The sequence below is a fragment of the Arachis stenosperma genome, chromosome 9 (assembly GCF_014773155.1).
Source record: "Arachis stenosperma cultivar V10309 chromosome 9, arast.V10309.gnm1.PFL2, whole genome shotgun sequence".
NCBI classification, from domain to species: Eukaryota; Viridiplantae; Streptophyta; class Magnoliopsida; order Fabales; family Fabaceae; genus Arachis; species Arachis stenosperma.
This window is the reverse complement of record NC_080385.1, coordinates 147,464,645-147,480,803: the sequence shown is the minus strand read 5'-3', so window position 1 is coordinate 147,480,803 and position 16,159 is coordinate 147,464,645. Positions and strand designations below refer to the sequence as shown.

The following is a 16,159-nucleotide window of genomic DNA, read 5'->3' as shown; positions in this document are numbered from 1 at the left end:
ATAAGGGAATAAGCCAAATCAAAACAAAAGATCATGACCAAACACCAAAAAAAAAAAAAAACAAAAGATAAGCCATTCAAGAAACCAAGGACCAAGCCACCAAGCACCAACAAGGGAAGTCTGTGTCAAGGAACAGCAGGGTGTAATTTTCATAAATCATACCTCGTGGAACGTAAAATTTGATACACACCTCACAATGCTTTCCATTATAAACTCATATTACATTAAAAAATCTCATTCATTCATATTTTTAAATTAATATTTTAATGGTGCAGATTTATTATACACCAGTGTACCAGTAAAGGACACTAGTATAGGTGAAATTCTTCTTAGATTTTTATTGTTGGTCATTGGAGTATACAGGGACAAAGTTTAGCCCATCAATAAATTATTGGTCAATAAATTAGTTCAAATAGTATAGTCTCTTTCTTTTTATTTAGAGTCTGAGTTCAAGTCCCACCAATTGCATCCAAGCAAAAAAATCTCCTAACTGTTGAGAAATGGGTGGATATATTGTGTGGTATTTAAAATTAAAAATTGTCCAATTCATCTAAAGAAAATCAAGAAATCAAACACAAACTCCATACCAAAAATAAAACACATACCAAAAATAAGATGAAGTCAACCAATTCTAACAAAAAAAATAAAAATAAAAAATACATCAAAAAAATCAAAGTAGCATCTAAAATTCTAAATAAACCAACTGGGTTCAAAAAAAAAAAAACAAACTAATTTTGATTGATCTAGTAATTAACTCACTAATTTGCTTAACAATTTCGTTAGGTAAATAACGAAAATTGTAAATAATGTGAACAATAAACTCATCCTAGATTAATTAAACAAGAAAACAATATCCAATGTAATTACCACTGTATTTTCAATTTTACTTTCCCATTTTACTTTTTTTCCTAACCTAAATCACATTTTCACCTACTCCTAATGTCAATTTTGTTTTATCACTGCATCACTTCACCACCGCCTTCCCTATCGCCGGAAACAAAGCTTTCCAGTGCCGCCGTCACTAACCTGCCAAGGAGAATCGCAGTTCTTCCGTTGCTCGGACACTGCACCATTGCCGCTGTGTCACCGCCGCATAGTTGCGTCTTCTATCCATCCTTCGCGCACCACTGCTTTTTGAAGCCCACGAAGTGATGTCCCACCGTCGCTGAGTCAGAGGCCTTGTTCTGCCATTGCTCCAATGTTGCACCTCTATCCTTGCTTCCACGTCGCTATGTCGTGTCTTTACCACTTCCATCTTATGCTGTTTTATTTCGTTCAGTCAAATGGTATGACCCAAATAAACATCCATATCTTAGTGAAAAGAACCATCCACATACATAGTAAAATGAACATCCGCCTTAGTTGATAAGAGACAACTAACAAGTTTACCAAATACCACTCATGCACCATGTTTAAATGGCATAACTCAAATCCAATTTGAATTCAAGCAAAATCAAAAGAAATCTAATCCAAACCACATAACAAAAGAAACATGCGGAGCATGTGCATGCAGAATTAAGCAAATCAAGTAAAATATGGTATTTTACCCAAATAAACATCTACTTTAGAATGAAAAAATCAATCCACATACACAGTAAAATGAACATCCGACTTAGTTGATAAGAAACAAATAACGAGACAAAAGCTATAGGGGGCATATCGGGGTCACAATACAGTAGCAGCGGCGATGACACAACATTGCGAGAGAGTTGTGGTGGCTGCACGTTGATGAGCCATTATTTTATGGTTTATTTTGTATTGAATTGAGTGAATTTTGTCAACTATTCTCACACTTATTCATGTAAATTGCATGTTTTTAAGTTTCCTTCCTAATTTTGTGCTATGATTGAAAACATGCTTCTTTGGCCTTAAATTTGCTAATTTTAATCCTCTCTTATTACCATTCGATGTCGCAATGTGTTTGTTAAGTATTTTCAGGGTTTATAGGGCATGAATGACTTAGAGGATGGAAAGGAAGCATGCAAAAGTGGGACGAATACAAGAAATTAAAGTTTTGAGAAGCTGGTAGCGACGCGTATGCATGGACGACGCATATGTGTGACTGGTGCGGCAGACAAGCGATGCGCATGCGTGGCTGACGCCCACGCGTGGCCAGTGAAAAGTCCAGTGACGCGTACGCGTGGGTGACGCGTACGCCTGACAGAGTGTCGCATGCTGCAATTACAGAAAATGCTGGGGGGATTTCTGGGATGCTTTTGACCCAGTTTCAGGGCCGAAATTAGAGGCTACAGAGTGAAGCTGGAAGAGAGAATCAAACTAACTTTCATTCACAAATTTTAGGTTTAGATGTAGGTTTTTTAGAGAGAGAGAGAGAGGCTCTCTCCTCTCTCTAGATTTTAGGGTTTCTTCTTTCAATTTCTCCTTAGGTTCAGGTTCAATCTTCCTTTAATTTAGTTTTCTCTTACTTTTATTTATTTAACAACTTTAGTTCATCTTCTTCTCTTGTTAATTTTCCTTTTTCGTCATTTTTATGTTTATGAGCTCTTGTTACGTTTGATATCTTTTAATGCAATTTATGTTTTCTATGTTTATTGTTACTCTCTTTAATTGTTAGTCATTGATTCTTGCAATTGGTTATTTAGATTTTATTATCTCTTATTAATTCTCTATGCTTTTATTTTGTGCCTTCCAAGTGTTTGATAAAATGCGTGGATGGATTTTAAATTAGATTTTTATATTCTTAGCTTAGATTGAGTAATTTGGAGACTCTTGAATTGTCAAAGTCTCTTGTTGGTTGGTGATTGAAAGTTGCTAGTTGGCTTGAGCTTCACTAACTCTAGTATTTGATTAAGACTTGTGAACTCAAGTTGATTTGCTCACTTGACTTTCTTTCAATTGTTAGAGGTTAACTAAGTGAGAGCAATTTGCAATTACCATCACATTTGACAATGATAATGAGGATAGGAAATTCCGATTCTCAACCCTTGCTAGGACTTTTCTTAGTTGTTAGTTTATTTCCTTGTTATTTACATCCCTTGCTTATTAAACTCAAAACCCAAAAAGATACAATCTCATAACCAATAATAAATACAATTCCCTGTAATTTCTTGAGAGACGACCCAATGTTTAAATACTTCGGTTAATTTTATTGGGTTTGTATTTGTGACAAACAATTTAAACATTGATTGAGGTTTAATCGTCAGTTTAGAATTATACTTGCAACGTGATATTTTTGTGAAAATCTTTACCGAGATTTTCCTTCGTCACACGTGTAACGCGATACAACGGCATTGGCGGCCAGGCGCACACCTCGCGGACAGACTGACACCTCGCGATGGCTTTCCTTTTGGTGGCGGTGAAGATCTGCATAGGCGGATCGGCGGCACATTGTGGATGGCTAGTAGCAGAGGTCTAAATAGTAGGCGGTTAGAAAAAACAGGAGAACGGTACGAAAAGACAGAAGGTGATGTTGTTTGAAAAAAATGATTCAAAAATAAAAAAATTTAAAATTATGATTAAATTTAATTAATTTAAAATTTGATTTTTAAAATTAAATTAACTTTTTTTTAATTTATTATTTAGGTTGTTAAAAAAACGTTATTTTTCTATACTTTCTCTTTGGTTAAACAAGTATTAGAAATTCAAATCTCACTTTATTATGTATACATCATGACCAACAACAAATCATAATGAATTAGTTCTTTGTATATTGAGTTGGGATATAACGTGAAAAACAAAAAAAAAATTGCATTTAAATAATTACTTTTGTGAAAAAATAAAATTTAACTTATTTTATATTAATTTTGGTGAAATTTATAATAATTTCGGTTAAATCACTATACAAATGAATTAATAACTATAAACAGTTTAATAACTAATTCAGTTTTCAATTTTTTTTTGAAAAAAATCTTGGTTTAAAGATATCACAAATAAAAAATTTGAATAATTAATTATAATTTTTAGATTTTTTTATATATATTGTGTTAAAACAAATAAAAAAAGTGTTTAGTTCCTTTAATTTTAAGTAATTTTTTAAATAAAAATATTATTTATATATTAAAATTAATTACTAATATATTTATATATAAATATATATAATTTAATTTATTTTTAATATATTTTTATATTTTAATATATATTTTATGTACTAATAAACTAATTTTAGTGTATATAATCCTTTCTTCAAAACACCTTTTAGCTAGATCAAAAAATAATTAATTGACAATTTTCGTTCCCTTTCGTCCCTTCTATGATTGAATTGGAGGATATTCAGTGATACTTGCATCGTTGCACGTGCATGCAACGAAGTTAGCAATCTCATCATCACACACTCACACACTCACTCACTCTGTTCCAAACAACAACACAATAATAAGATCTCCATGTCTATGAAATGATCCTCTCTTTATCATTGATTTAACAAAACAATGCTTCTCTTAGCTACTTCTTCTCTCTTTCTTCCTTCTCCTTCCAAGCTTCACCGCTACCTCAATCCTTCTTCTTCTTCTTCTTCTTCTTCTTCTCACTTGATTCCCTTCTCTTCTTCCCTTTCGAAAATCATAACCCCACTTCACTCGCACACCCCAAAACCACAACCCTCACCCCTTTTCTGTTCATCATCTCCTTCTCTGCAACAACAATCTCTTTCATTTTCTCAGGTTTTGTTTTTATCCATTTCAACATCTTCAATTGGTTTCTTAGCTTTCAGACAAAAACTTCACGCTAACCGTTTATTTGACAATGAAATGATGATTCAGATGCAGAATGATAGCTTGTTGTACTCCAGAGCTTATTGGGTCACTGAATCCATCATTGCTTGGAACATTGACATTGTTGAAAACGGTTTTTGTTCCTTACTTGCTAGCAAGGATGCTTCTTTCACCATTTCAGATAATCAAATTCAAGGTTCTAATTTCCCTTAACAAAGCTTTCTAATTCCTTGTGCCCTTTTGATTGATATTAAGTGAAAAATGTATTGACTCAATTTGGTGCTAATTTGCAGGTGAGGATGTGAAAATTAAGCTTCAAGAGGATAGGTCTGGCCTTCCTGCAAAGGTAATAGATAGACCTCTTTTTGAATTTGTATCATCTTGTAAGGCTTTTCAAATATCTACCATTGCCAAATGGAACTGGGGTTGATTGATATATGTCCCATTGTTCTTGACAATGTGGTGGCTTATGAGCTTTTAGGTGGTGGAGAAATTCCCACATATTCGAGGTTACAAAGCTTTCAAATTGCCACCGGATTCGGATGTCAAATCTCTTCTTAAATCCCAATTAGCTGTTGCTGTTTATGATTGTAAGTCCTTCTTTTGCATTAGAATAATAGAATGTTGAAATGCATCAACTAGTTATGCAAATAAATGTACTTTTGATTAGACCCTTTATTAGTATAGCTTAGCTTTCTTTGTCTCAATGTGGGAAGAAAGGGTATCTTGTGTAATGTGTTCATAGGTGAGTAATGAATTTCCTTTCTTCATTTTGCGCAGCTGATGAGAAATGCAGGAACTGTACTGGTTTGCAGTTACCTGGTGTCTTAGATGAGCTTTTCTCGTATAACGGTCCGCTTGGTGCGCTTTACTCAGATGAAGCTGTGTCACTTTCCTTATGGGCACCTACTGCTCAAGTATATTATCTTTTAATAAATAAGAAATGTAATTTTGTTTCTCTCTAAAACCTTATCTGCATACTGAGGTATATCTTTCTGAATTTGCCCATATAAAACAGGCAGTAAATGCTCATATCTATAAGTATCCATCAGGAGATGATCCGATAGAAGTTGTTTGCCTTGAAGAGGAAGATGGTGTCTGGAGAATAAAAGGACCAAAAAGTTGGGAAGGTTGTTATTATGTTTATGAAGTATGTGTTTACCATCCTAGCACCTTACGGGTTGAAAAATGCTATGCAAATGATCCATATGCTAGAGGGTATGCTTTTATTCGTGCCAGTTTGCCATCAATCATCTTTTGTGTTATTTCTTTGCTCTAGATTCTTGTATTAACAAGTGCAATTTAGAGATACCAATTTTATGTCATTCAATATGAAGTTGAATTTCCGTGATGTTCTAGTTGATTTTAGTTAACTTCTTTTTCCTGTATTCAAGCAGACTTTCAGCAGATGGCAGACGAACTTTTCTAATTAATATTGACTCTGATGAATTAAAACCGGATGGATGGGATAATCTGGCAGATGAGAAACCTGTTCTACATTCTTTCTCTGATATAAGCATATATGAAATGCATATAAGGGATTTCAGGTAACTGTGGTTGTGGCTGTGCTGCATGTAATGCCTGTTTCCTATTTCTATTTCCATAAACTTTAAAGTTGTTGATTATTGTCTTGTTGCAATACAGCGCCAATGACCTCTCCGTGGAACCTGAATTTCGTGGTGGTTATCTGGCCTTTACATTGCTGGTAGTCCTACAATCCTATATAAGTCTTCTCATTATGATTTTCAGGCTTCTTTGATAAATGGAATCAGATTCTGTATACGCACATAAATAGAAAATATATTGATAAATTTAAGATATCAAGTTTTCCTTGACTTAACAGTAGAAATGATGGGATATTGAGCCCTTTGAAAGTTATAGGAATCATTAAAAGAGAATATTGCAAGAACAAGTGTCATGTCATAGATTCACTTTTGTGGATTTCTTTCATGAGGAGAACCTGTTATCTATTGATGTAATGAATTCATATGATGTCCTAATCCTGTTGTGGAATGTACAATTTCATTTACTATGAGCATCTGTTTGAAGGATTCAGCCGGGGTACTTCATCTAAAGAAGTTGTCTAGTGCTGGTATCACCCATGTCCATTTGTTGCCAACTTTCCAGTTTGCCGGTGTCGATGATCAAAAGGAGAACTGGAGATATGTAGGTAAGGTTACAAGACAGATTATCTTCTAAAAGTCTGATTTAACCGTCTCTTCCTTTTTGTAGTGAAACCCTTTCTCTTATGCTTTGTAGATCTTTTGAATCTTGAAGTTCACTCATTTATGAATTAGCAATAGTTGTAAAATATTATGTAGTATTTGAGAAAAAGCTATGCTATCCAACCTCTTAGTTTTCCTTCTTTAGGGAAACTTTATCTTTATGGATCTCATATTATTATCCTTCTATCATGAAACTTGTTATCTTTTGTTTGTACAAACATCAAAACATAATATACATACTTGATTCCTTATGCTATCCCCCTCCTAGCAAGATAAACATATACCATTTGACATGTATGTTTGTGAATGCGTTTTTCTCTGACACTAACTATCTGATAGATACCTTGGTACTGGAAAGTTTTCCACCCGATTCAGATCAGCAACAAGCTCTTATTACAGCCATCAAAGACCTCGATGGATTTAACTGGGGGTAAGCTCCTAATTCCACACTGTTGGTAATTCCAACATTTGTTTGCTGTAAAGTTTGCTTATTTTCATTGTCTTGGAAAGGTACAACCCTGTTCTTTGGGGTGTTCCGAAAGGAAGTTATGCAAGCAACCCGAATGGCCCCTACCGTACAACCGAGTTCCGTAAGATGGTTCAGGTCTGAATTCAGTGTTTCTTTATCGGATGTTAGATCCATGGATCTTGTTTTCTGCTTAGTTTTGCAATGCGGACCTGCAATACCATGTTTCTTTGTGTGTGTATATAGTCAGCTAAATCAAATTTGTGTTGTTTTATCTCTTGAAATTTATTATACTTTCAGGCTCTTAATCATATTGGCCTTCGCGTTGTGTTGGATGTTGTCTACAATCATTTGCAAGGAAGTGGACCGTTTGATGAACATTCTGTCCTTGATAAGGTCATGATTCAACATCCTCTTTTCTTTTTTCTTTTCAGCAGTTTAGACACCTATACATATAGATTCCTGTTGCATACTGCTTCATTGTTTTGAAAAATTTCTATTCTTTTATGGATGTGTAGATTGTCCCTGGTTACTATTTAAGGAGGAATGCTAATGGTTTAGTCGAGCACAGTACTTGTATGAATAACACTGCTAGTGAGCATTTTATGGTTGAGCGTTTGATTGTAGATGATCTTGTACATTGGGCAGTTAACTACAAGGTGATTGTTTATGTCTTTGATTCCTCTTCACACATTACCTCATCAATCAATATGATCTCGAAACAGCTTCTATTTTTCTACTTTCTGCTCACTCCTGCTTCAATGAATTGGTTGCTATGCCGTTGTAGTGTTTATATTTCTTCAGTGTACTTTCCCTTTTTATTTCTTTTCCGGAAACTGTTCATCATAGGTTTTGCGAATATTTTTTCTTTGTTCTTTCCAGGTTGATGGTTTCAGATTTGACTTGATGGGTCATATAATGAAGAGCACAATGGTATTCAATTCATTTTGTTATACTCTTACATGATTAATTTGAAGATAGATAGCTTATTGAGTTCCAGAAAAATAACAATTTCACTAATACGTTGTAATTTTTCATTTTGTGCTTGGAAAATGTAGCTTGTAACTTAAGAATCATCCCAGAGTATACGGGGTATATAGGGGAAAAAGCATAGAGAAGTAAAATGGAAATTGTGGAGAAATATTGATTACATGATGTGTGAATGCAGGTGAAAGCAAAAGATGCTCTGCTTAGCTTAACAAAACAAAAGGATGGAGTTGATGGTTCAAGCATCTACATGTACTTGTTCTTCAATGTTGGATTTTCTTGAAGTAGACACACTATCTACCTTTTTATTTCATTCGCCCCTCTTATATTTATTCATTTGCATGTTGTTCTTTTGCTACATTATTTCTTTAAACTTCATTTCTTTTCATTTTAATTGGGAAAAAAAAGATATGGTGAAGGATGGGACTTTGGTGAAGTTGCCAAAAATGGACGTGGGATAAATGCGTCTCAATTCAATCTCTCTCAAACCGGAATTGGGAGGTAGGACTGTTCATCTACACCGTGACTTGTGCAATATTCGTTTTTTTCCCCCTTTCTTTTTTATCTTCATAATATACTTTGTTTCTGTTGATGAGTTATTTTGGTCCGTAATTCAGCTTTAATGATCGAATTCGCGATGCTGTTCTTGGTGGGTCTCCATTTGGTCACCCTCTTCAACAGGGTTTTGCAACTGGGCTACTCTTGCAGGTATTTCTTTCTTTGTCCACATTTTTGGCTTTGACCTTCACATATAAACATCCTGCAATGGTAACAATTTTTAACCTCATCCATTGTTCCTTCCTACTCTGGATCAAGCTCATTGTCATGAAGTTAATATGTTAGATCGCGTTTCCACAAATCTGCACTGGGAAATATTCATAGTTTATATTTTATATCTTCTTCAAGACAAAAGTTCATTGGTTTATATGAAAAAAAAAATGATATCTATATGAAACTCAGTACACTATATAGCTGCTATTTAGTTTTCTTTCATAGTTGAATCTAAACCTGGGTTAGGTAGTGATTATGCTTTCTTCCTAGACATTACATTACACATAACATACGAATCTAAAACTAATTTTTGATTTATCCAGAAATAGTATTGCAGAGGATTTAAATTTCTGCATATTCCTTTTTCAACTTCAACATCTGGCATTCGTCATGTGACGCATAGATCTCTTGCAGCTTGCACGTAATGTATTCGAAAACTTCTGAATATTGTTATTCATCTGTATCTGTAGCCTAATGGTCATGATCATGGAACACAAAAAAATATGGAATCTATGCTTGCTACATCAAAGGATCATATCCAGGTTATTTTGGCTTTATTGATTCTTCTATTTGTTTGGGTGTTCTGTTTTTTCAATTTGAGAAAGCATTCGAATACACTCGTGTTTTGTTATATTCTGTTGTTGATAATGATATCATTTGAATGTTTTTCAATCTGCTTTTGGTTTCGGCGTATATAATCCTTTTGCATTCTTTCATGTTTTCCAGATCGGAATGGCAGCAAACCTGCGAGATTTCATGCTAACAAATTCTGATGGAAAAGAGGTATTCAAATTGGTCCAATTTCTTTGTCTACTTATTCATGAAAATTGTTGTCTTCCCTATACTTGAGGCTAGATGTTATCTTCGAAAGAAATGGTTTATATGCGAAATCTTTTCTAATTACTTTCATTCTGATTGTCTCAGGTTAAAGGGTCTGAAATATTAACGCATGATGGGTCACCTGTTGCATATGGCTCATCCCCAGTAGAGACTGTAAGTTTCTTTAGCTTGAATATGTTCCGAAATTTAACCAACTATCAACATTTTGAATCACGATTATCCAACATCATTATCAAAAGAGTAGGGGGGGGGGGGGGTGGGGAGAGTGTAAAACATTTTGAACCAGACATCATCTAATTGGTTTCTTTGGCCGTTTTGCAGATCAATTATGTTTCTGCGCATGACAACGAGACCTTATTCGACATAGTGAGCTTAAAGGTACGGTAGTTATGTAAGAGATATGATATAAGCTCTTCATGCTCCTTTATGTGATGGCTTAAACCATTCTCAGCATTCTGTTTTGTTTATGCAACCTTTTCTTAGTCACTGGTGCTGTTGTGTTCCATGCTTACAGACTCCAATGGACATCACTGTAGCTGATAGATGCAGGATAAATCATTTGGCAACAAGTATTATAGCACTTTCACAGGTTCAAGAAACCAGTTGTTTTCCTTTTACCGTTCGCATGAACTTTTCAAAATTTCATTCTTTTTTTTGGAGAAAATTCCTTTCGCATTTGAGAGCTGAAGGGCACTTTTAGCCAATCTTACAAAGTATATCAGGGTAAAGTACACTTTTTGCCCTTCAAGTTTTTGAAAAGTTTCAAAACTTTACCCAATATATTACAATAGATGCTTTCTTATAGTGAATCTATTGTGGTAGTAAAGAGATTTTTGTTGTTAGGGTATACCATTTTTTCACGCTGGAGATGAGATACTGCGCTCAAAATCGCTGGATCGGGACTCGTACAATTCTGGGGATTGGTTCAACAGGTACTTTATACAACAGACTCTGTAGTCTGAACTTAACTATTTTTGTTATTGTTTAATCTTCCCAAAATTAATATATGATCTGCCTCATTATAATGTTCCAATATGGTTATTCAAGAGACCCTGTTATTTACCACAGATTAAGTGTCAGTTATGGTATCTTTCCCTCTGCATTTTCTACTTTCTCAATTTCAGGCTTGACTTCACATGCAATTCTAATAATTGGGGTGTTGGACTTCCTCCACAGGAGAAAAATGAAAAGAACTGGCCACTGTAAGCATTTAAATATTTTCAATATCACAACTGTGTAACATAAACGTGATCTTTGAGTTATCCTTTGGCTTTCAGAATCAAACCAAGACTTGCAGACCCATCCTTCAGGCCTCAGAAGGATGACATACTTGCTGCTGTGGAAAATTTCTTAAACCTTATGCGTATAAGGTACTCTTCGCCACTTTTCCGGCTCAGGACAGCAAATGCAATTCAGGTGAGACATTTTTCATTAGTTTTCTTTCTATACTTAGGTGATATTTGAAAACCTCTATGTTGTATATCATGATTTGTTTTGTTTTCCCGCTGATGTTTGAAGCAACGAGTACGCTTTCTTAATACTGGACCATCATGGGTTCGTGGAGTTATAGCAATGAGCATTGAAGATGGCCATGAAGGCTTTCCTGGGTTGCCTCAGCTGGATCCCATGTATGTTAAAACATATGACACTTCTTTCTTATTTTTTTCTTTTCTCTCCGCCGCAATGATACTGATCTGCCGTAATGGTTTCATTTCGTCGACAATGGGGGCGGCAGATATTCGTCCATTGTTGTTGTTGTCAATGCAAGTCCAAAAGGTGTATCATTTGTTTGCCCTTCCCTTCAATCCAGGAGTTTTGAGTTGCATCCCATACAGGTATGAAAAGTTTTGAAAAACTGGAATATTTCCAAACTAGTTATGTTTTGGTAAAATAATTGTTTTGATGGACTCAATAATAAGTTTTGATGGACCCATTTATATCTTCAAATCTATTGTCTGTGCTTGTGCTGTATTGTAGGCAATGTCATCTGATGATCTTGTTAGGAGCTCAACATACGAGGCGCCATCTGGTTGTTTTCTTGTGCCTCAAAGAACAACAGCTGTGTTTGTAGAGCCAAGAAAAAACTGATTTGTGGAATGACAATATTCTATATTGACAGTTATGTATACTAAATTTTCCTGAAATTAAACATCAATAAACGTCTAATTATATTTAAAACAATAATATTATGTTGATCCTATAAAGTTATTTATTAAACTGTTACGTATTGACATAAAATTTTGGTGAATGTTAGAGCATCCTTGTCTAGCTAAACCTTTGTCCAAAAAAATAAAATTTAACTGAACTTCTCAATCGAAATCAAAAGACCATATATTGCAATGCTCGAGAAACAAGGATGGAGACTCACCAACAATGAACACTCTTTACTATATATACGAAGTGTTAAAAAGCAAGTACTTTAGATATACTTCCCTCTTGAAAGTGGATATTGATACAATCCCTGGTCACTGAGGAGCTTAACGGAGAAGGAGGAAGGTCATATAGAGAGGTCTGAAATGGAGCGTTGGTAAAAGAGATTCCATCAAAATTCGAGAAGAACCATGACTGTTTGACTACCACCCCTTCAACCACCCAGAAGGTACTTGTAGTAATCAAAGTCTCCTCAGGTAAGTTAACTATTACTACTACCCATGGTTCATGGGATCAGCAACTAATTAGATTAGAGAAAGTCTCACATCAGAGGTGGCTCAGGCAATTCTTCAAACAGGTACAGTGCAGGGTGAAGATAATCTAATTTGGGCAAGACAGAAGAATGGCATATAATCATATATGCCGTTGCTAATCGCGTTATTTCGATGGTTCAAGACGGTACTAATTCATTATATTAAATAAAAGAATAGTAGAATCAATCGAAAAAAAACCAATAAATCAAAACAGAGACTGGAAACTAAAGCAGAAAATTAAGGACGTTAATCGCAAGAAGAGGAAAGGATATTATATTATTAATTAACATATAAATCGGCGAACTAAAGTACAACGGTTTTCATGGGAAAAGAAAAACCACAAAATAACGAACCCTAAGCCCTAATCAGAAGAGCGAATAAGATCATAACCATAACCATGGCGATGATGGAGGTAGGATTAGTTGATATCAGCATCGTCGAAATCGTCTTCGAAGTTGTTGAAGAAATCGGCGTCGGCGAGCTTGTTGTCGGCGGAGATGACGCCCTCCGGGAAGATCTCGAGAGGGTCGACGTCGTCAACATCCATGGCCATGGCGGAGACCTGCTCATCCATCTCTCCGAACAAATCCATTGGCATTGGCCTCATTATCCTCTTTCTTTATCGTCTTTCTAATTTGTGAATCACTTTAGGTTTTTATATCATTAAGAGGAATCCAGAAGCAACGAAAAGATGTTTCCAAATTTGATTTTTGAAAAAAAAATTTAATTAAAAAAATCATCTTTTAAAGATTTTAAATTGGTCAAATTAGTCACAAAAATAAAAAAAATTGGTCAAAATTAGTATTTTAATTTTTATTACTTTCACAAAAATTTTAAATTAGTTATATTAACTTTTTTCGTTATTTTGATTAAAACAACTTTTAAAAATTAAATTAAAAAATAAATAATTTTTTAAATACAAATTTTATAATTTATTTTTTAATTTTTAATTTTTATTAAAAAATAATGTATTTATGTATATTTTGTTCTTTTATATTTTATATTCTAATTTAAATTTTAAATATTAAATTCTCACACATAAAAAAGTTAATTTTTTTATATGAAAAAATATTAGTGTTTTTGTTAAAAATAAAATTATTTAGTATAATTATAGGTGGGTAGATTTTACAAGTAGAGAATGAGCACATAGGATACATACATATTGGACACGTATCAACATTTTTACTAACGCAGAGTGCGTATTAGACACGTATCAAATTACAGTAACATGCTACTGCTATTGGTGTTTTCTACACATCTACAATTATAGACGGATCTAGAAATTATTATGGGGATCAATAACATATATAATATTAAAAAATTATGCAAAAAATTATATAATGTAAAATGTATTACAAAAATATATTGATAGAGAATATATTTTAAGGTACAAAAAATATATATGTACTTTTTATTAACGAAATGGTCGATTCTTTGTACCATAAAATTCATTGATAATAGAATCTGTGTTAAAATTTTCAATAATTTTCTTTTCAATATAATTAAAAGACAATTAGCAAGAAATTCATCTTTCATTTTGTTTTTGAATTATTCTTCACAATATTCATAGCTGAAAAAGATCTCTCATTTATAGTAGTTGAAACAGAGAGAATTAATACCAAATGAATTAAGAAGGACACTCACAAGAAGAAAAAAAATTCACTTTATAGAATTTGAAAAATTTTTTTAATTAAAAAATATTAACAATAATATCTTTTCAGATTTTTTTTAATATTGTTACTTATTTTTTAAATATTAGAAATCATTAATATTTAAGTTAGACTGGACTTTTATTTATATTAGACTAAATACTAAATAAATTTTTTAAAAAATTAAATCGTACTTAATAACCTATTACTATTAATCTTTTCTTAAAAAAATTGGGGCCGAAGCCTCCCCCCCCGGTATGTCCGTCCCTGCTCGGACTTCCTTGCGTTGCACATCATTCAAATAGTCTGAAAAAAGTGTGGCCAACAATTTTGGCACACATCTTGTGTCAACATAACACTACATTGATGTAAATGAATTTTTTTAACATAAAAAACAAGATAATCAAAATATAGATGCCAAATAAAAAACAAACAAGGAAATACAAAATACCTTTCTCCACTCTGTTCCTTTTTATGTGTCTTTAGTGTACCTGTTTTATGGTTCTCTTTGTACTCGTTTCGGTATAGACTTCTTTCACATTTTTCAAAACTAGCAAATTAAGCAATCAAAATTCAATCAAATTCAAAAAGCATAAAAAAAGTTAAAATTCATGCAATAATCAAATATCAACTATGCTATAATCAAACATGTTGTAATATTATGTTTTAAAATCTTAGCATAATCAAACTCCTTCAACATAGTAATCAAACAGACTCCAACTCATATCACAAAAATTCAGTTATAATCAAACATGCCAAAGATAACATGATCTATACTATAATCAAATATGCTGTAATATCATGTTTTAAAAACTGAATATAATTCTCATTCAATATAATAATCAAACAGACTCCAACTCATATTATAAAAATCCAGTTATAATTAAATATGACATCAACTATGTTATAATCAAACATCATGTTTTAGAATCTAAGTATAATCAAACTCATTCAAGATAATAATCAAACAGACTCCAAATCATGTCACAAAAATTCAGTTATAATCAAATATGCCAAAGGTAACATTCACATTTTTTTCCCTTTTTTCCTCTTATGAAATTAAAAAGAAAAAAATGGGAAAGCTTCAACATTCGCAAAAACAAATCCTTAGTTCTACTTCAACATCCATTACTAAGAAAGTAAACTCCACATGCATTGAAAATTTCAGAGAACTAGAACACACAAAGGTATCAACTAAGTTGAAATTCCTCGAGTAAAATTCAAAAACTTAAACAAAATCAAGATATAATGCTACAAACATCAATCATTCGTTCTTGCTCATTATCATGTAATCAAGCTGAATAAGCTCAAAATAAAGGATCAAAAGCACATAATCACCGAATTATTTTGAGTTTTAGTTTTCTAAAGCATATCCACTTACCTCAGAGAAGAGTAAGATGAAGCTATGATCGAAGTCCGAAAACAAGTGAAGAAGCGCTCCGTAACATTATTGAAGAAGGATTCACCAATGTGGAAAAAGTCTTGTAGTTGAGAATCCAATGAGTCAGAAATCGGTAACTCAGTAAAGAGGAGGAAAGAAGAGATTCGTGTGAGAGAGGGAGAAGGAGGAGGGGTTCTTCGTGCGAAAGAAGGAGAAATGGGAGGGGTTTTGGGCGTGTAATTGAAATTGGGAACAGGAGCGTGCAATGCGTGTTGAGCTGAGTGAGAGTAGGCTTTGGTTTTTAATTTTTGAATTTTGTATTCGTATAAGTATTTGTATATAGTGGCTGAAAGTGGTGTGCATGTACCACAAATATAAAATAAGACATGGGAAAAAAATTATTTACCTCGTCGTCATCAACTCCAACGAGGAAAAACAGTTACATAGTGTCGATATACAATTTTGTAGTTGCAGTGTTCAACAAAT

General features: G+C 33.4%; 2 protein-coding genes across 2 annotated transcripts; one reads left to right on the top strand and one right to left on the bottom strand.

The window, feature by feature from the left end:
- Positions 1–4,287: 4,287 nt before the first annotated feature.
- On the top strand, positions 4,288–12,150 carry LOC130947889 (pullulanase 1, chloroplastic). Its single transcript, XM_057876602.1, has 28 exons — positions 4,288–4,619; positions 4,719–4,866; positions 4,964–5,016; positions 5,152–5,260; positions 5,451–5,587; positions 5,689–5,888; positions 6,068–6,217; positions 6,315–6,375; positions 6,720–6,840; positions 7,235–7,325; positions 7,406–7,499; positions 7,662–7,757; positions 7,880–8,020; positions 8,244–8,294; positions 8,530–8,600; positions 8,757–8,849; positions 8,966–9,056; positions 9,590–9,661; positions 9,846–9,902; positions 10,044–10,112; positions 10,281–10,337; positions 10,474–10,548; positions 10,803–10,891; positions 11,084–11,161; positions 11,237–11,375; positions 11,478–11,587; positions 11,695–11,794; positions 11,937–12,150. The coding sequence occupies exons 1-28, from the start codon at positions 4,389–4,391 to the stop codon at positions 12,045–12,047; spliced, it is 2,895 nt and encodes a 964-aa protein (XP_057732585.1). The 5' UTR covers positions 4,288–4,388; the 3' UTR covers positions 12,048–12,150.
- A 743-nt stretch (positions 12,151–12,893) lies between these two features.
- LOC130951069 (small acidic protein 1) lies at positions 12,894–13,287 on the bottom strand. Its single transcript, XM_057879680.1, has one exon. The coding sequence runs from the start codon at positions 13,248–13,250 to the stop codon at positions 13,062–13,064; it is 189 nt and encodes a 62-aa protein (XP_057735663.1). The 5' UTR covers positions 13,251–13,287; the 3' UTR covers positions 12,894–13,061.
- Positions 13,288–16,159: the final 2,872 nt, after the last annotated feature.

What these genes read in the sequence shown, in the direction of transcription:
- LOC130947889 (XM_057876602.1), top strand. Translation starts at nt 4,389, where the DNA reads ATGCTTCTCTTAGCTACTTCTTCTCTCTTTCTTCCTTCTCCTTCCAAG. An exon ending in TTCAGATAATCAAATTCAAG is followed by an intron (nt 4,867 to 4,963) that starts GTTCTAATTTCC and finishes GCTAATTTGCAG; the next exon opens with GTGAGGATGTGAAAATTAAG. An exon ending in TCGACATAGTGAGCTTAAAG is followed by an intron (nt 10,338 to 10,473) that starts GTACGGTAGTTA and finishes CCATGCTTACAG; the next exon opens with ACTCCAATGGACATCACTGT.
- LOC130951069 (XM_057879680.1), bottom strand. Translation starts at nt 13,250, where the DNA reads ATGAGGCCAATGCCAATGGATTTGTTCGGAGAGATGGATGAGCAGGTC.